Source organism: Urocampus carinirostris, chromosome 5 (assembly GCF_059441175.1).
Source record: "Urocampus carinirostris isolate Australia breed hairy pipefish chromosome 5, RoL_Ucar_1.0, whole genome shotgun sequence".
NCBI classification, from domain to species: Eukaryota; Metazoa; Chordata; class Actinopteri; order Syngnathiformes; family Syngnathidae; genus Urocampus; species Urocampus carinirostris.
In genome coordinates this window covers 34542860-34564066 of record NC_142353.1, presented here as the reverse complement: position 1 = coordinate 34564066, position 21207 = coordinate 34542860, and the positions used below count along the sequence as shown (strand labels likewise).

At 39.5% G+C, this 21207-nt stretch overlaps 1 protein-coding gene across 1 annotated transcript; it reads left to right on the top strand.

The window, feature by feature from the left end:
- Nucleotides 1-905: 905 nt before the first annotated feature.
- On the top strand, nt 906-19267 carry emb (embigin). The gene is made up of 9 exons (XM_088336555.1): nt 906-1072; nt 8128-8205; nt 8992-9175; nt 11231-11313; nt 11403-11539; nt 13400-13561; nt 15248-15368; nt 18728-18803; nt 18867-19267. The coding sequence occupies exons 1-9, from the start codon at nt 1018-1020 to the stop codon at nt 18925-18927; spliced, it is 957 nt and encodes a 318-aa protein (XP_088192681.1). The 5' UTR covers nt 906-1017; the 3' UTR covers nt 18928-19267.
- Nucleotides 19268-21207: the final 1940 nt, after the last annotated feature.

Sequence of the window (21207 nt, the reverse complement as noted above, 5' to 3'; positions counted from 1 at the left end):
TACAGGAACATACTGTACATAGTTGTCTTTCTATCGAATTTTCTCAACTAAATTATTTGTGTGCATCTCTAAAAAAGGTAAAATGGTATATTTGTTTTCCCCTTGGGGTAAAAATGAGAGGAAACCATGCAGGAGCACTTGAGTTGACCTTGTACTTTTCTGACTTCCACTTAAGTCAGGGGTGTCAAACTCATTTTTACTTGGGGGCCACACGATAGAACAAACATTCTGTCGGGAGCCGGACTAGTAGATTAAAGAGAAAGAAAAAGAGAGATAAAGAAATAAGAGAAAGAGGGAGGGAAAAGGAGAGCGGGCGGGACAAAGAAAGGAAAAGAGAGAGAGGGAGAGAGCGTGAGGAACAAAAGATAAAGAGTCGTGAGAGAGGGGGAAAAGAAAGGGAGAGGAAGAAAGAAATCCAAAGAGAAATAGAAATACAGAAGGAGAGAAAAGAGAAAAAGCACGAAAGGTAGGAAGAGAGAAAGAGAAAAGAAAGAAAAGTAAAAAAGGAAGTAAGAACAAAAGAGGTTAAAAGACACAGAGAGAGAAAGAGACAAAGAGCAACAAAGGAAGAAAAAAAGAGTGAAAGAGAGAGACAGAGTAGGAGAAAAGGGGTGGAAAAGAAAGAGAGAGCGAGAGAAAGTACAGTGTCTTTGTGAGAGGCACCTGGCTTTGGCAACATCAAGTCTACATATTTCAACCTCCAGCTTGTTTTTCTCTTGCGCTTCTCTGAGTGTTGTCTCGCGGGCCGGATTCAATCCCTTAGCGGGCCACCTCTTTGACACCTGTGCTCTAGCGGGAAAGAACATTAGCACACAAATAAAATAATAAAATGTCACGAGTTTTTTCCAGACGTCTGCAGGAGCAGCCGGACTCGGGGATGCAGATGGCACGCTGACGTCACGGCGGAGGCGTTGCCGTGATGCAGCAAAAGAGGAGGAGAGGAAGAAGAAGAAGGAGGAGGAGGCACCGCTTCACTCTGCAAGAGAGGACACACAGAACGTCATCAGCTTCATCACGATGCCCGACTCTTGGATGCTGATGCTGCTGGCCTTCTGCCGACTCTGCAACACAAGTAAACCCGTTTTGTTTATCTCGTGTTCGGTGTCGAATATTCGTGCATTCGTGCGTGTGTTAAGTTCGCAGGCCTCGTCCTTTCAAGTCACGTAACCTGCTTCAAAAAGATCAGCTGCTGAAAAAGACTCTTCTTTTGTAGCAGTGTCCTACCTCCTCAAATAAGATAGATATAATCACCTTTTCACTATGTAACCGCAGTGTACTTGTCCCACCAAAGATCCACATTCACGCTGGACTGGATGATGAGGTTTTTATTACAGTCACTGCAGATGAAATGAGTCACAACATTAGCTTTTCTGCTGGCTTTGATCGCTTTGATCTTGTTAGCAGCTCTCTCTGTAGACTGCCCAAAGCATATCAAAGAGCTTTCTTTTCAATTTACATAAAATACATTTTAAAATATAACAATACATTTTTACATCCATTTCAAGAAGATACTTTTAACAAGAGATCGTATAGTGGATTTTTAACGTTTACAATGAATTCAACATATTTTCTTTAGTCTGAATTTTAACCAACATCATCCTTTTTAGTATATATATGAGAAAATAGAAATAAGAACATTAATGAGTATAAAAACGGATACAATTTACTTGCAGATGAAATGAGTCACAACATTAGCTTTTCTGCTGGCTTTGATCTTTTTGATCTCTACAAGGGGAATTAACATTTTAGTAAAACAGAAACAAAACGAAAATAAATCTAAACAGCTTGACAACATCAATCACATTACTTTGCATGTTGAGAGATTTGTCAGCTGTGGTTATAATGTTTAAAATTAACTTCTTTTGTGGAGCACCAAAAGATGTGTCTTACCAATGGCAGCTTGCTCTGTAGACTGCCAAAAAAACCTGCCTTCCGGTCACATGTCCAAAGCCAAAACCAAACCCCACCCCATACCAGCAGGTGGCACTGTTGGACTCATCATTGCAGGACACTTACCAAAAACTATACACATATTTCAGCAGGAATTTCAATGAAACAAAAGTTATTATTACACCCGTTACAACTATAATGTTATAAAAATACATGATATTTTTGTACGCTGTTAGGATCAGCACACAGGGTAGACCCAATCGTGTAACGTTTCCTCACAATTTTATTGAAAGAAAGAGGAAGGGCAGCGCCCGCGATCCGGTGCTCACTGGACGCGGGTAGCAAGTCGTTCTCGCACTCGGATTGCGATCCGAATACGGAAGCCAGCAATGGCGGGGTCAGGGACAGAAAAACAGGTCGGCAGCCAGGACAGGGAGAGCAAAAGTGTGGTCAGCGAAGGACTTTATACATTTGACTATAAAAAAATGTATACGATTGAATACAAGTTACATTTATTGAGTGCAATGAAGATTTTCACTGAGTGGGCTTCAGGTCACAGTGTTCCAAATGTGGAATGTTTTGGCTGGGGAATTTTGATAACAGGACTCTGACGAAGGACAGCAGGCATTGTTTTGATGAACGCTCTGCTGTTTTGAGTTTTTCCAGACATCGAGGCGAGGGGGTGGACCCCATGTGGGGGATTCCCTGGCACGCCCATGGGAGGAAAAACGTGGGGCGAGAGACTCGAGCAACACTAATTCGGCTAATTCAGCCATATTCGATGGAGTTCACTTAGTTAAATTGTTTAAGAAATTAAATCTGCCCCCGTGTGGAAATGCCGGTCTCTTGTCCATCTTTTCCATCAAGAAACGAGCGTGATTTGTTAGGTGTATGTAGGTTGTGTTTGGTTAATGGAGTCGGATAACTAATTTGAACAATTTGGTAAACGGTACATTTTAATAATTAATTCCTAATATCGGAAACGAGTCGTAAGCCAGGATGGGAGAGTAGATGTAGTCGGTATCAAAAATTGGTCGTAAGCCGGGACGGGAGAGTAGACGTGGTCAGGATCAAAACAGGTAGTAGCCGGAGACAAACGGGAGCAAAAACGGGACAAGTGGGAGTCAGGGTCAAAAAAAGGCTTGCCTTGTATAAGCAAAGGTTCGCAGACGGACTGACAACAGGGGATTGACAGGACTGGGCTTTTGTAGGGACAGGGAGCCAATCAGAACCCGCAGCGGTTGGCGCCAATTGAGCAGGCACAGGTGAATCATCCGTTATCATGACATACGCTTATCTTTAAATTATATGATATTTGGTGTTTTCGTATGGGTGCTTGAAATCCTTGAAAAATTCTTGAACTTGAACTCGTGATTTCAAGGTTTAAAATGTTCTGGTATTTTGATTGAAGTGCTTGTAAATGATCGAAAGTCTGATTCGATAGACCACCCATTAAACGCGGATGAATAAAACAAGTCTGCTTAAAAATGTCAGTAAGAAAATTTGATACAACATAGACCGAACGGAGATGTCGGCAAACATTAATGAAAGAAATCCGTTTCCTTTTTCATGACATGTCTCGTTTTCATTTTCTATGCCCCATTCAGTAAATGATAGCTGCTGGTTGACTTTTTGGTTTAAGATTTATCAAATTTTCCGAATCTCAAACAGCAAGGGTATTGATTGATTTACACTGAATTTCTTCTTGTAATAATACTGGAGGAATTTGAAAATGTGCTTTAAAAGTGCTTAAAAAAAGTGCTTGAATTTGGCTATGAAAAAGGTGCACAAACCCTGCACAAGTTATGACACTTAATCCAGTAGTAATATTGTAAATGCATTATTTATTGAGTTGATTATGAAAATTAAATTACACTTTGGCTTATTTTTAGTATTTTTCTTATTTTTAGAAAAAAGTTTTAAAATAGGACCAAAAGTGTTGCGTTTTACTTGTTTACAAGATATCCATCTATTATCTGCACCGCTTATCCTCAGTAGGGTCGCGGGGCTGCTGGAGCCCATCCCAGCCATCTTCGAGCAAGGGACACCCTGAACTGGTTGCCAGCCAATCGCGTTTACAAAATATTCTTTACAATAATATTCTTTACAAAAATAACGCCCTAATTATAAATATGTCAAAATAGAAAAATATATATTTTGATGTTATTTTTCTTGTCACGTAATCTGTATTTGCACGACAAACAACCAATAATCACTAAATAACCAGTATTTATCATTGATCGCTGCTAGTTCAGTTGCTGCCTACTGGGTTCTTATATTGTGTTCTGTCTTATGTTGTATGATTTTATATACATATATATATATAATATATATATATATATATATACAGTGAAGAAAATAAATATTTGAACACCCTGCTATTTCTTTCTCTTAGAATTCATGGAAGGGTCTGAATTTTTCATCGTGGGTGCATGTCCACTGTGAGAGAGATAAACTAAAAAGAAAAATCCAGAAATCACAATGCATGTTTTTTTTAAATATTTATTTGTGTGATACAGCTGCAAATAAGTATTTGAACACCTGAGAAAATTAATGTTAATAGTTAGTACAGTAGCTTTTGTTTGCTATTACAGAGGTCAGATGTTTTGGGTTCAGGTCTGGAAACTGGCTGGGCCATGCTAGAACCTTGAAATGCTTCTTACGGAGCCACTCCTTGGTTTTCCTGGCTATGTGCTTCGGGTCGTTGTTGTGTTGGAAAACCCAGCCACGTCCCATCTTCCTAAACGGCCCCAGTCATCCTCTCTTTAATGCAGTGCACTTGTCCTGTCCCATGTGCAGAAAAACAGCCCCAAAGCATGATGCTACCACCCCCATGCTTCTATAAACAAAGTTTTTCAAAAAAGACAAAAGATATACCTAAATATGAAAGAAATCTATTGTTTTACACTTTAAATGTTTTTACAAAACTAAATCTTGAGCAAAATCACATTCAAAGTTTATTTGTTTTTTGTCGTAATAATAAAAAAGAATACATAAATATACAAAATATTTCCATTTTTTGCTCCTTTTAATTTTTTAGGTTTTCGTTAAAAACAGGTCAAAATAAATTATAAGATAAGGAAAAAAGAGAAACTGTAAATCAGCTTATCATGGATATATCTTCTTTTACTGTTTTTTAAAGGAAAATTCTATTTTACATTAGAAGTATTTCTACCTCTAAACTTCCTTTCTTTCCGCATAAGATGAACAACACCCGTGAGGCTGCAATCCATTATCCCCAATCCCAATTTGCTGTAATCAGGGAAGGCATTATTGTCAGGATTTAAATGGTTCTGGTCTGCCTGAAATGAAATGTGTGGTTGTAGCCGCAGTACCTTATCCCCAGTTGACAAATGCTGAGAGAGAAAATTTGTGACATGCATGGCCATTCTTTCTCCTTTCTTTCCGCATAAGATGAACAACACCCGTGACAGTTATCCCCGCTTGACTATAGGCGAGACCAGGGCCCTGCAGAGCTCACTTTTTTCCTTTTGGGTCGTGGACGCATGACATTGTGAAACACCTAAAGTTAACTGCCTATTCTGGCCAAGATCCATTATTCCTAGTCAAAAATTGCTGAGAGTGACGCGCGAAAGAACACAAAAATTCTCATGGGTGATGGTTCTATCTTTCTTTTTTACCCCCTATATCAGGGGTCGGGAACCTTTTTGACTCAAAGAGCCATAAAAGCAAAAAATATTAATTTTATTTTGGGAAAGAGCCACACCATATATTATGAGACAAATTTACAAAATTGCTAAACCCGCACCCCAGACAAAAGCTCAGTCTTCAGCACATTTATTTTTGATGATTTGATAAAAAATATGAAAAGAGAATAATGCCAGAGCCCCTGTCCCAAAATCAACAAACATACCACTTTAAACTTGTCTCTTTCTTGCAATTACTCAAGATCGGTTAAACTCCTTTTGACCCTTTTTTGTCATACATATTGGTTTCAAACCCAGTTGCAAGCAGTTATTGTGTAAAAACGTCACAACATTCTGCAAATAGGGAGCCTGATGAGCTCACTTTTGGCGCAGATGGCGTAGGGCGAGAGATGGGAGGGAGTGCTTGCGCTTTTTGCATGGCTCCACCCATCCCTCCCACTCACCCAATCAAATGACTAAGTTCTCTTCCGGTGTTTTGGCGTATTTACAGTTCTGTGGATTCATCATAAAGTATCTGAACACTGAACACAGATTATATAGTGAACTTTTAAATAAAGGATTCTTTAGCGTTGTACTGCCAAAACGAGTTTTTTTCCCCCCTTTTTTGTGTGACACCTTGACTGTAAATTGTAGTGAAAAACGTGCCCTATATATACTGCGAAGTGTTGCCTTTGAATTTAGCTTTGGTTTGGCTTTACGTGTACCTGAATAGGATAGACAATTCCGGTTTTGAACAAGATGGAGAAATTTTGCATGCAATCAAATTGGTCTCTGAGCCACAGATACTCATAGAAAGAGCCATATATGGCTCGCGAGCCATAGGTTCCCGACCCCTGCCCTATATGATCAACATCCATGCGGCTGCGATCCGTTATCCCCGGTTGGCTATTGCTGTGATCAGGGCCATGCATAGCTAACTTTTTTCTGTTTGGGCCATTGACGCATGCTACTGTGGAACACCTTATTTTAAATGCCTATTTCGGCTGAGATCCATTATCCCCAGTCAAAAATTGCTGAGAGTGAGGCGCGATAGAACACAAAAATTCTCATGTGTGATGGATCTGTTTTTTTTATTTCCCCGGATCGCAACCGCAGGGGCGTTGATCATTTAGGCGGGAAAATCTTTTAAAAATGGTTTGTATTAAAAAACAACAACAACACTTGAAATTAATTCCTACAGGTGGAATTATTTAATAATAATAATAATAATAATTTCCTTGTATTGTCATTCTGTGTAACAATGTACACAGAACGAAATATCGATTGCATCTGACCCGATGCAGCCGCAGCCAAGAGAGGGCGCCGCCGACCACTTTTTAAGTCTTAGGAATGACTCGGCCGGGGCGCGAACCCGAACCTCCCAGTCTCAAAGCGGGCGCCTTACCATCTAGGCTACTGAGCTGGTGCTATGTAATGTTTAAAAAGATGCTTATTCGACTACATTTCTAAGGAGACTTTTTGCAGTGCATGGAGCAGCAACACATAACAAACGTAATCAAAATTACCGTATTTTCCGCACTATAAGGCGCACCGGGTTATAGGGCGCACCCTGAAAAAATAGTTTTTGGTCCTATATTTGACATACATAAGTCGCACCGGATTATAAGGCGCTACAATGGGAACGTCGACAAAACAGTCAGATGGTTCAGTCCAACTGATTACCCCCTTAACATTCCCAAAGCTTGCAAAGAAGCAAATACGTGTCGTAGACACGTGCGGATGCGGTGTCCGTACGATGTCACTCAAATGCATCGTTCCAAATATCATTCGGAAGGTTAAAGTCTTGGGATTCAAGAAATGCCAACCATTCCTTAGTTTCTATTTTCTTTTTCTTTACTGTGCATATGACAATAAACACTTGGAATTGAGTTTAATTTAAAAATAGACACTCTATTCCATCCATTATCTGCACCGCTTATCACAGAAACATCGAGTTCAGTCTGAAACAAGATACAGGGAAAATATATAGCCGGAGTAGCTCACCGAAGTCGTTGCGTTCAATAATAATGTGCAACCATGGTCCTCTTATATCCGTGAGTGTAGTAAATCCAGGAGGATAAAATATTTACAAATACAGAATAGTAAAAAATGCTTTCTCTATGCCATCAACCCAACGTGTGATTCACATTCATCTTTTTCGGCCAATTGCAGGCTTTGTTTTGCCGCTTTAGCCTATGCCAGCCTGTAAATGATACAAAGGATCCGCCCCCTTTACCTCCGAATAACTTTAGCCAATAGTGATCAATTCAAATGATGATTGACACATTAGTTAGCTAATGAAACGCCGGTAAATAAATCCCAGCATACACCGTGGACTACTTGGCGTTCGGGGGGAAATCTAGTCGGCGGCTGCTGCATTAGTTGCAAAACTTTGCGACTTAATATTGATCCATAAATAAGGCGCACTGTATTATAAGGCGCATGGTCAGCTTTTGAAAAAAAAAATAAAGGCTTTTAGGTGCGCCTTATAGTGCGGAAAATACGGTATCCAAATTAATATATCTTCCCATACAAAAGGAATCACGTTAAAATATGCATTGTTTATAGTTGAGTATTTTGTTCTTTTCAGAGTCCGTCATCCAGACCTCTCTTCCATACGAGCCTGGTGATCTAATCCCGGCAGATGTGCGGAGCGTTCTCCTAAAAGGTAACAACACACAAACCAACATGCATTAACATTAGCCCATCCATCCCTCCATTATTTGCACCGCTTATCCTCAGTAGGGTCACGGGGGTGCTGGAACCCATCCCAGCTATCTTTGGGCAGTGGGCAGGGGACACTTTGAACTGGTTGTCAGCCAGTCGCATAGCACACAGAGACTGACAACTCACTCTTTCACACCTAGGGGCATTTTGGACCAGCCTATTAACCTGAAATGCATGTTTTTGGAATGTGGGAGTGCCCGGAGGAAACCCACACAGAGAACATGCAAACTCCGCACAGGAAGGCTGGTAGCTGGATTTGATCCCACGACCTCAGAACTGTACTGCGAACGCGCTAACCACTCATCACCGTGCCGCCCAATATTAGATCATTATTCTCAGTGGCGGGCAATGTATTTCAACCTGGACTCTGCAGGTCTGCATCAAACCTTAAGTACCAGTATCATTTCTGTTCATTTTGCCGGCCGTGGCTTTTGGATTGTGTACTTCATATTCAGTTACAATTACGGGACTCAAAGCCGGGTTTGGGCTAATTTTGTGATTGTGTTACATGTTTCAATGTGGGCGCATGCGGCTTATATACAGGTGCGGCTTGTGTAAGTACCAAATCGGTTTACCTCTTAGAATGCGGTGGGTGCGGCTTATAATCAGGTGCGCTCTATAGTCCGGAATTTACGGTAATATCACATGATTCAGATAGCTTTTAGAAAAGGTCTCACAGGCCCTGACAGCCCACCACTGGGTCATTTCTATGTCTTGTTCAATCCAGGAAAAAGTCACGCGGACAAAGTGGAAGTGTCCAGTCCCGTCAATCTGACGCTGCAGTGCAATTGGTCGGAGAGCGAAAACGCTGCGGACAACGTGACGGGATTTTGGAGAAAAGACGGGCAAGATATTCCCAACAGTCACGTCGCCTTGCGGATCGAAAACCAGCAGCTACAACTCAAAAGAACGTAAGAAAGTCCGAAAAGTTACTGTATTTTCCGGACGACAAGGCGCACCTAAAACCCCAAGTTTGTCCAGAAACCCGGTGGACCTTATATACCAGAGAATAATGTGGTCAAAATTGGTATTGCATTCAGTAATTATAGGTATGCATTACTATACGAAGTTTTACTGTATGGTAAACAGTACTACCGTATACTATTGTATTCAATGGGGATTCGGTTGTGGCAGTAAAGGCGCCGAAACTTTATCACTATCGCTTATCCAATTATCGCACTATTTTTACTCACGATGCCAGAAACACTGATTTGCACCGTGCATTCTGATTGGTTCAACAGTCTCTCCACTTCTTCGCGAACAAAAGTTAGTGAACGGAGAAAACATAAATTCCTGCCACAAAATACTATACAAGCTCTTTTAAGTGAATATATTTCATACATATATATTGAAAGATTTTATACATTTTACTATAAAGGATTTTATACGATTAAATACAAGTTACATTTATCGAGTGCAATGAAGATTTTCACTGAGTGGGGTTCATGTCATGCTCTTCCAAATTCGGAATGTTTTCGCTGGGGAATTTTGATAACAGGACTCTGACGGGGGGGACGGCAGGCGATGTTTGGAGAACAAGGCCCTGATGACGTAGAAACGCTCTCCTGTTTTGAGTTTCTCCAGACATCGAGGCGAGGGGGTGGACCCCACGTGGGGGCTTTCATTGGCACGACCATGGGAGGAGCCGGAACGACAGCTTGCGGAAAAAAATGTGGGCAGAGGAAAGAAAGACAGAAGATCGAGAGAGGAGGCTTGACGGAGACAGGAGCGACACTAATTCAGCTAAGAAATTAAATCTGCCCCCGTGTGGAAATGCCGGTCCCTTTTCCCATCTCTCAGCAATTTGACTGGGTGTAAGAAACGAGTGCGCATTGTTAGGAGAATGTAGGTTGTGTTTGGTTAATGGAGTCAGATAACTCATTTGAACAATTTGTCAAACTGTACATTTTAATATTTAATTCCTAACAATTTACTTATATATATATATATATATATATATATATATATATAAGAAATACAATTAATACACAGCAAAATAATTGCAGACAGGAGAAGTAAAGAGACTGTTTAACCTATCGGAATGCACTATGCAAATCAGTGTTTTGATATATACAATATATCAATCACTCGTTATTAAAGCAAATTAATTTTGAATTGTATTTAATTTTGATTTAGATTTAATTAATAATTTGATAAATAAAATAATACATGTTAAAAAAATAGCAAGTGCAGTAATCCCTCATTTTCCTTGGAGGCTGCATTCCAAAAACGTCCCGCGACAGTCAAAACCCGCCAAGTAAAGACCTTTATTAATTAATTTATTAATTTGATTATTTATTACTCTAGAAAAAAACTAATTTACATTCTCAAATGTTTATTTAAGAAATAAAACTACTGTACTTTTTTTTTTTACAAATCACTTCAGTACTTAGCTGTACTTAAATTATCATTTTAAAAATAATCTTGCTCTTTTTTTGGACAACTCTATAGAGGACCTTTTACTTTACATTATACATTAGGGCCTTACGGAAAACTGCATTCATCTTCGGGTTATTCTGACAGAAACCATATGTATTTTTCCATTATCAAACATTTTTGAAAAAGCACGAGCCACTAGGGAACTCCAGAGACCTGCATGTGGCCACAGAGCAAGTTTAGCGGGTGGAGAGGTACAAGTTTGTTGGCGATAGAAACCATCTTCCTCTGTTTAGCCAATCAAAATGCAGAACACAATTCTCGGTGAAAATCTGGGAAGTAACAACAGGGAAAGAAAAATGCGAAGTAAAATGTAGCCAGCTATTAAAATGGTGGTCAGGGGTCACAAAACCACAATTTTTAGTACCACTTTGTTTACCATTATATATATATATATATATATATTATAATGATACAACTTTACTTTGGCGGGTTGCCTGAAGCCTGTGGGCCGTAGTTTGGCCACCCCCTGTATCAATCTTTATTTAATTTTTAATGAAAATCGACTTCTCTATATTTTGCTTCCTCAGGTTTATGATTAAAGACGAAGAAAGTCTGGGAACATATTCCTGCATGTTCGGAAATGAAGCAAAGGTAGATTTCAGTTTGGCAGGTGAGCTAAAAAACTGAGAAAACAAGGGGGGGTGCCAAGAAATGATACATTTGGTTTATTCCGTTTTTTGGTCCTGTGTTTGGGACCAGTGCCACACATAGGGGACGTGCGAGACAAACCGGTGGTGAGCTACGCCGGCGATTCAGTGGTGCTGTTGTGCAAGATGGATGATAACAAACCCAAACCCAAAACCTGGTTGTGGTTCAGAGCCAACGGTACCGATGAGGTAGGAGATGAATCTACATCAGGGGTCACCAACATTTAAGTATTTACTGTTACTATTGTAGCTTTTTTATCTTGTTTTTAAGAAGGAAATTGTTTTAGGACTTCTGAGTGCCGATTACCGATTCTTCAGATTCTCAAAATAAGACGCCAAATGTCCACTCTATAAAACAATGATCAGTCTCATAATTTGGAAGGAGCTACGCTTTCATTTTTTAATTCCTGGTTCATTAATTTGACGATTATTACTGTTTCAGTCAATAATCAAACATTCCAAGGAGATGGAAATTGTACTGAGATGGGTTTTCTGGAGACCCACAGGCCGTAAGAGCCAAAATGTGTGTGTCATTCATTGTTATTTTTTTTTCTCCCATGAGGTGGCGCACGTGAATTTGGTGGTGTATAAGGGTAGCAATGCCTCTATTGTTTTTGGAGAGAATGTCGTTGAGGGTTGCCCCAATTTATATGCAGAGAGTAGATATGGCAGAAAGGGAACACTCTTTATTGCATTCGGGACACGGTCAAAGTTCCAGACATTCAACATTGGTCTTTATAGTGTTCTCAAATAAAGTTAAGATATCTCGTGAAGGAAGTCCGCCCAGGCTCCACCAACATATTAGCTTGTGACCTCCTGCAACAACGTCATCCACATATCCACATTCCACAACATTGTCAGGCTGGTATTTGACCTGGATGAGCAAAGGGTTTTTTGACCACTAAGCTAGTTTGTTGTTAACCCTTGGTTCTGGCACGAGGTTTGAGAAGCTTCGCCTCCTCAGATACAATTACTGGTTTGATGAGAAGGTATGATACTCTGCTTGGTTACCTTGAATATCGAGTTATTAAGTCACTAAATCAGTTACTTTTTGGAAGATGTAGTGAGTAATGATGATTACCCGTAAGATTCGGACTAAAAGCTGCAACTTTTTTCCTAAAGTTTCAACACTGCGGCTTATACAATGATGCGGCTGATTTATGCATTTTTTCTAATGGCTGCCAGGGGTTCCCAAGCTTTAATGGTGAGAGTGAGACAGGTGGAATATGTGTCGGGGAAGACGAAATTTTAATGTATTTTGTGCATGAATAAAACTAGCATGAACAGACCCTCAGCATCGAAAAGGTGTTAATCAAAAGTGGAGCACTAACTACTATAATGGGAATAATTTTACAAGTCTGTTTATCGTGAGTTTTGGAGAAAATATTTTACACGGTTGGATTCTATGGATCGTCCTGGATGTAACGAAGCGATTTTTGCGGCGATCAAAGAAGCTGAAGACAGCCAGGGAACGTAATGGTGGGTTACGCCAGATTTATAGTTTTCTAGTATTTTGTTTCCGACTGATCGGGATGTTTCACTGGTGAGTATATTTTGAAATCTGAAGAGTTTAAGCTTTCCAATGATATGTGGCATGACGTATTTCAGTCACTGGTGACATCGTACAGACACGTATTTGTTTATCAAAAGTCTGGCGGGGTTAAGGTACCGTGTATTATTAAAACTCTTTTGTGTACCGTCTGTCTTTCTTTGTAAATATCTTATGTTTCAATTTGGGCACATGCGGCTTATAGTCAGGTGCGGCTTATATATATATATATATATATATATATATATATATATAAATTTGAAATTTGCTGTGTGTGGCTTACAATGAGGTCAGAATTTGACAGCAGTAACGTTTTTTAAAGTAACTTGCCCAACACTGATGACTGGTGAGCTATTTTCAAAATAGGTCTGTGGGCTACACAACTGCCCTGGTGCCCACAGACACCATGTTGGTAATCCCTGAGCTACATGCTGGTTTATAAGTGTACGAGATCGATAAAAGTCTAAACAAAACACGTCCCTGGCTTTTTTGTTCACAAGGAACCGATCAACACCGTGGCCGAACCTCACAAGTACCAAATCCAAATTGACGGCAAGGCCACCAAGCTCCTGGTCTCAAAATTGACCCAGGAGGACTCGGTTCGATTCTACTGTGGCGCCGTCTACGCCATCGGCACCGCCATCAGCCACTTGGAACTTAAAGTAGGTGATGTATACTGTCACGGAACATTTAGATTGTTGATGTAGGGCCATTAGTGAATTGTGTCGCTAGGGGGCGCACTTTCACTGTCTATTGTTTTAGTACCAGCTGACTGCACAAGTAGAAAGTCAAGTCATGTTTATTTTTGACGCCACAAGGACTCTCAAAGGGATGCACAGACCACATATTATTGCAAACTACAGTCTATTATTCCACCATCCCCTGATCTAAAACCTACATGAGGGCAAGGAAAAACTCAAAAACCTCAACATGAGGAAAATGAAACCTTGAGAAGGGACCGTGCAGGAGGTAATCCCCCTTCCAGGATGACCAGACTGCAATGGATGTTGCAGTAACACATAATACAAAGATATTGTCAACGTGAAATAAGAGTCATTCATAAACTATAGAATAAAAGTGTGTTTTAAACCTAGATTCAAACAGTTCTAATGAGGTTGCAGATCGAATCTCAGGAGGCAGAGCATTCCACAGTACCAGGGCCCTAATGGAGAACGCTTTCGAACCTGCGGATTTCTTCTTGGCTCTTGGGATCACTAGTAGACCGGCATTTTCAGAGCAAAGGCTCCGGACCGGAACATAGGGGGAAATGAAATCCGAAAGATATGATGGAGCAAGTCCATGCATGACTTTGTGTAGAAAAAAGTCTGCGTTGTTTTGGGTCGTTGGTGTTGTTGGAAATAGTTATCAAAATGTACCGTTTACCAAAATGTTCTAATTAGTTATCTGACTCCATTAATCAAACACAACCTACATTCATCCAACAATTTATGCGCGCTCGTTTTTTGAGGGAAAAATGAACAGGAAAGCCGACATTTTCACACGGGGGCAGATTTATTTTCCCTAACAAATGAACTAAGTAAACTCCATCGAGGACGGCCGAAGAAGCGATGTTGGAGTCTCTGGGAAGCCTTCTTCTGAAGTCCTTTAGCTTTCTCCTATTGGCCATCTTCTCCCCGCATTATGGTGTGCCAGCTCCTCCCATGGGCGTGCCAAGGAAGCCCAACGTGGGCTTCACAATCTCATAGACAAGCGTCCCGATGTCTTGCTCCCTCAAAACAACACCGGGCCTTTCCTGCTTCAACAGCGTCTGGGTCTGCTGATTATCTTATTAGCAGTACGTCCTGTTCCTGTAAACAACTTATTCCACCACCTATGCCTGCCCTGAACTTTTACTGCTCATTGAATAAAGGCAGAGTCAGTAAATAACTATAGCATGAAACTCAATAAATGTAACTTGTATTCAATCGTATAAAATCCTTCAGTGTGAAGGGAACCAGCACAGAGGTCGAGATGTGGCTGAGGCGTTCACTTTTAATTCCTTTTCAATCTAAAAGAAACACTGCTTACATTTTTGACGAAAAAATAATCAACAGTAATATAACACCTAACGTTCTAAACTAAATTTTTACACAAAAAAACGTATGAACAACCTCATACACAGCATATTAAAATAATATTGTACATAGACAACGAATGAAGACGTCCTCACCTTATCAATCCAAAAGAAACATTGACACGAAAATGGCGTCACATGGAGGCTTACATTGAAAAGGAATACGGAAACAATAGACGGTTAAATTGCGCCCCCTAGTGACTTTTTTCTCTAACTACCCTACATCTATATTTATTTAAATATATTTTATTTCTATTTGCTGCGAAATGAAAAGGTGATCACCATTTACGAGCCCCTGAAGCCTTTCATCGCCATCGTACTGGAGGTTCTGGTGCTGGTCGCCGCCATCTTGCTCTTTGAGAGGAGTCAGTCCGGGAAAAAACAAGCGCAAGAAGGTACGCAGTCAATAACATAAAAATCAAACGTGTTTCTGGCTTAATTGTGTGAGAGAAAGTCGAATTTGAAAAATAAATGTCTCACTAGAAAAAGGTTTGCTAGCAAGCTAACAAACTCTCTAGTAGACTAACTCAATTTAATTTCAAAATAACTAACCTCATAACTTTTACTAGCTTTTTCATAAAATATCTAAGATGCTTAATCAGCTAGCAACTTTTATCTAGTGAGACATATACTTGATTAGTTAGCTAGATTAAGCACCTTCGATATTTTATGAAGAAGCTAGTAAAGTTAGGTGGTTAGTTATTTTCATATTATGGTTTGCTCGCCAGTTAACAAACCAGCTTGTTGACTAACTTGATATCGAATTAACTAAAGTAGTACATCTTTGTTGTTTGGTAATAAAATATCTAAAATGCTTAACTATCTGGCTAGCTAGCTGATCAAATAAACGTCCCACTACAAAAATAAGTTGGCTAGCCAGCTAGCAAACTTGAATACAGTAAGTAGATATCTTTCAAATATGTGGATAAACAAAATGTATTTATAACAATAATTGAATAATGTGATTATCAAGTTGGAGTTTGGTTATTTAGTTCCATATTCTGCCAGCTACCGAACATTCTAGTTGACTAAATTGATATCTAATTAAATAACCAAGTAACCAGGGTTGGGTAGGGTTACTTTAACTGGATTACTTTCAATTACTTTTGGATTACTCCAATACCAAATATGCTACTAAAAGACAAAAGAAACTAAATATGAATAAAATGGTGACTCACAATACGTGGTAAGCTTTCTCTCCTGGCTTTGATCTCCGGCAAAACTAACATAAAATGCGACAGAAACAAAATGAAAATAAATCCAAACAGCTTGCCAACATCATTTTTGCATTTCCATGTATTCCGTTACTCCCCAAGCCTGCACAAAATTTAGTAATTTTATTCATATTTTGTTTCTTTTGTCTTTTAGTAGCATATTTGGTATTGGAGTCATACAAAAGTAATTGAAAGTAATCCAGTTAAAGTAACCCTACCCAACCCTGCTAGTAACTTGGCTAGCATGTTAATAAAATATCCAACGTGCCTAATTAGATGGCTATCTAGCTATTCAAATAGATGTCTTCCTAGAAAAAATGTTCACTATCCAGCTAACAATGTTTCTAGTTAACTACCTTGATATAGTAAGGTTTTAATTTATTAGACTGAAATCTGACTCCGAAGACACGTGTCTTGTCCAAACCCTTACAGTTGGAGCATGTTCAAAAGTCGGGGAAATTTAATCAGCCCAGCGACGAGTATAGTCCACATATCAATTTATTTAGCCTAATCAAAGAGTTGAACAGATCGGGTCTCTCTGTCGCGCCAGACTACAATAGTGTGGAGAAGACCCGGGGGCTCCAGGGTTTTCCCATGTTATAGCACATGGCGATGAAAAGTTCACGCCCCATGACCAAGATGCTGCCGGTCCACGCTGTTGCCGATGCAGATTTCCCAATCCATCTTTGAAGAATGGGAAGAAGGGTGATAGGTCATCGCCCTCCGGACAGAATGGGGCAAGAACAAGTCATTGTTATCTGCACAAAATGGAACAAAAGGCACATTCCAACGCAAAGCGCGGTTTACAACACCCTTCTGCCAGAGCTCGCACTCGAACGCTGAAGTCAGATTTAGGACAAGTATATTTAACTTTACGTAAGATAAAACGGTGTATAAGATAGTATACAACTTCATTATCTATATAACCTAGTAACTTTGGCTAGTGTTGGCGTTGGGCATTCCGTGTCTCGCTGTGTGTTCAACTCTCGGGACCAGATCGCGTATTTGGACGGAGAAAAAAATAAGATGAAAAGAGCAGTTCAGTTGAGGACTTTTATCACAAAGTTATCAAATAAAATAAAACTGAGTACTTTGGGTCGGTCTGATCAGGAGACCGTTTTCACAGTCAAAAGGGCATCGAAAATTGTTGACCACAGTTTTCATAGGAAAGGGGTGTGGATTTGAAACATGGAACATGAAACTTCATCAGGCAAAGAAAGGAACTCACATCTTATTCAAGACACATTTTTTTAAACTCATCGCAGCTGTATTTTGAAGGTCGTATGAAAAAGGCCGACTCATTGGAAGACCATTGCTGGGAAAGTACTGATATGAAAGGATACAGCAAGTAAATAATTCATACAACTATGTGGATGAACAGCACATTGAGTAATGTTATTATCGAAGTAAAAATGTTATGATTAAATAATAAAGCTGGATCGTGAAAACATATTCAGTGACACATTTTAATAATCTAACACTAGCTTGTTGATAAAATATCCAGGATGGCTAATTAGCTAGAAAACTACCTAATCAAACCAATATCTGACGAGAAAAATGGTTGCTAGCCAGTTAACAAACCAGCTAGTTGCCTAACTTGCTATCTAATTAACTAACGTCGTACATTTTTGTAGCTTGTTAATAAAATATCTAAAATATCAGCTAACTGATCAAATAAACGTCCCTCTTGAAAAAAAAATGGCTAGCCAGCTAACAATCATGAATACAGTAAGTAAATATTTTGTTCAAATATGTGGATAAACATAAAGTGCATTTATAACAGCTAAATGAATAATGTGATTATCAAAGTATCAATGTGACACTTAAAAACAAAACTAATGTTCCTATGAAACTGATACAAGAGTAACACATTTTAGTAATCTAATACTAGCGAACTAGTCGAATATCTGACTACAAATTAGCATCCCACTTAGGTAACAAGCACTCCGCCTCCATGAGTTTCACTACATCGTTAAATATCTTGTAAGCTAACTTGGTAACTAAACCTGAACCTTTATCCGTTTTCATAGCTAGCTAAATCACTAGCTAGCCACCTACCCAAATATTACTAAGAATTAGCATCATACTAGCGCCTATTAGCTAGTATCCAATTCCATATCTTTCTGTGACTTCCTTGTGCAATCCGCCTCCATGAGTTTCACTACATCGTTAAATATCTTGTAAGCTAACTTGGTAACTAAACCCGAACCTTTATCCGTTTTCATAGCTAGCTAAACCGCTAGCTAGCCACCTACCCAAATATTACTAAAAATTAGCATCATACTAGCGCCTATTAGCTGGTATCCAATTCCATATCTTTCTAGGACTTTCTTGTGCACTCCGCCTCCATGAGTTTCACTACATCGTTAAATATCTTGTAAGCTAACTTGGTAACTAAACCCGAACTTTTATCTGTTTTCATAGCTAGCTAAATCGCTAGCTAGCCACCTACCCAAATATTACAAAAAATTAGCATCATACTAGCGCCTATTAGCTAGTATCCAATTCCATATCTTTCTGTGACTTCCTTGTGCGCGCAGCATCAAATAACGAGGCGGCCACCGCCGAGCCCCCTACCACCAATACCGAGCCCCCTACCACCACCACGGCTACTACGTGAGTACCCACAATGCATTGCTTGAATTTAGCACCCACATTTATCTTGTGCTCTCCCCTCAGGCCTTCAGGAGAAAGCAACGGACTGGAAGAGAACTCCTCGGCCAGGCAGCGAAAGGTTTAAAGAACAAAAAAGCAATAACCACTTGACTTGTGGATCGATCATATAACTATAATTGCACATTCAAACTGTAATATCTACCTAGTGTCATACTTGAGCAGCTTTAATCATTTATTTTCAGACAAAAGGCAATAATGTCAATTGAGTGTATTATTAATAACCGGCTGACTAAAAAATGGTACTGTATTAGTAGAAGTGCTCAAGGTTTGAGCTTAAAAGCTAGATGATATATATTTTTTAGATGTATTATCACACTTTTTGTTCAATATTATGGCACATAGATGTATGTCAATATTGTTAAGCACAGTAGCACAATTATTAAAATGAATGTCTACAAATGTGATGGTGCCACACACATGAATGTAACGGAAAAGTACATTATACGATTTGTTTGTATTGATCAAAGACAATTTATACATCAGACAGCAAGTGCTAAGCCACGCCCACCATAGTAACTGTATCTATCTATTACAAGGAGAGCAAATAGGGCGGCTGAAGCAACAACAGCTAGCAACTCTTCAGTCGTTATTCCTGATTGTAAAATCCAGAAAAAAATGATACGGCTATGCTAACTTACGTTAAAAGTTAGTAGAAAAGGGTCTCGATTTTTATGTACAGAGTTCTATTCATTGTATCAAGGTGACCAAAGATCCTAATACAGTGGAACCCCGGTTTTCGAACGCCTCTCAGTTCGAACAAATCGGACTCTGACCAAAATTTCGAGAAATTCTTGCTTCGCTGTTCCGTCAAAAAATCGCCGGTAATGCGTGAGTGGGTACGCTAGGGTGCGATGCTGATCGGCGTACGGGTGTTTTAGCCCCTTATTATGCCTCCGAAGAAAGTCAGTGCAAGCGGCAAAGTTGCTACGGGTGAAAAAAGAAAAGTAGTGCGTACAACTATTGCATTTAAGAAAGAAATAAGAGCAAAATATGAAGGAGGTGTGCGAGTGTCTGATCTTGCTAGGGAATACAGCATGGCTTCTGCTGACCACCACAAAGTTAAGAAATCCTATTCATAATTATTTTCTTTATCCTTTTTTTAATTTTTACACGTTCATGTTAGCGTAATCTTTCGTATGGAAGATTACGATGGCGCGAACGTACGATTAGCCTGGGTTAGCTTTGTTTATGTTGAACATTCGCGGTAAACATTCAGGGTGTTGGAACGGAGCCCAACTTGCAGGGTGTTGGAACAGAGCCCCCTTTCCAATTAACCGCTCACTACTTGTTGTGGAGACCCGGGTGCTAAATGACTTGTAAACTACCTGATTTTTTTATTTTTAAACGTTCATGTTAGCGTAATCTTTCGTACGGAAGATTACGATGACGCAAATGTACGATTAGCCTGGGTTAGCTTTATGTTTACGTTAAACATTCAAGGTAAACATTCAGGGTGTTGGAACTGATTAAAACGATTTACATTATTTTTAATGGGAAAAATGATTTTGGTGATCGAACAAATCGGTTTTCGAACAGGGTTCTGGAACCGATTATGGTCGAGAACCGAGGTTCCACTGTATCACCTCTATCTTATTTCTTGGTGCATCTAATGCTATAAAATCCTGTCTTTCATATAACCTTATAAGTTCATAACCTATGACAGAACGAACCCATTCTGGAATTTTTTAAGCCATGTCCGGGTTTCTATTTCATGGTAATATATGGTGCTGTTCAAAATAATAGCAATGCAATGTGACTAACTAAAATATCTTGGGTTTTAGTATATTTGTTATTGTTACATGCAAGACGAGTTACCAGTAAGTGCCATAGTGACATCATAGGCACTGCCGCGAACTTTTGGCCTAGCGTGTGACGTCATCCACTCCGCTGTTGCTAAACTACAACACAGCACCCCGAGGCCATCCTGTTAATCTGTTAATAATCAACAAAAGGATACTGCTGGAAGTGTAAATTTCCCCACGGGGATGAATAAAGTATCTATCTTTCATGGATTCTCAGAAAGTTGTAGAAAGAAAATTCTCCGAAGTCTATGCAATTGGGCAAATAGTTCAAAGGGGTATGTATCAAAAAATAGCAGTGTGGCAACCAATCTCTGAGTTCATCAATTTTGGTGAACAAAAAAAACTAGGTGTGAATCAGGTGGCACCTATTTGAGGGTGATAAAACCCATGCATTTGAGAAATTTGGGTCATTCAAGACACTGTTCTGAAGTCAAGTCACATTTATTTATGACGCCCTTAATCACAAAAATGTCTCAAAGGACTGCACAGGATTACAATGATACAATTACCTGATCTTAAACCAACATGCGGGCAAGGAACAA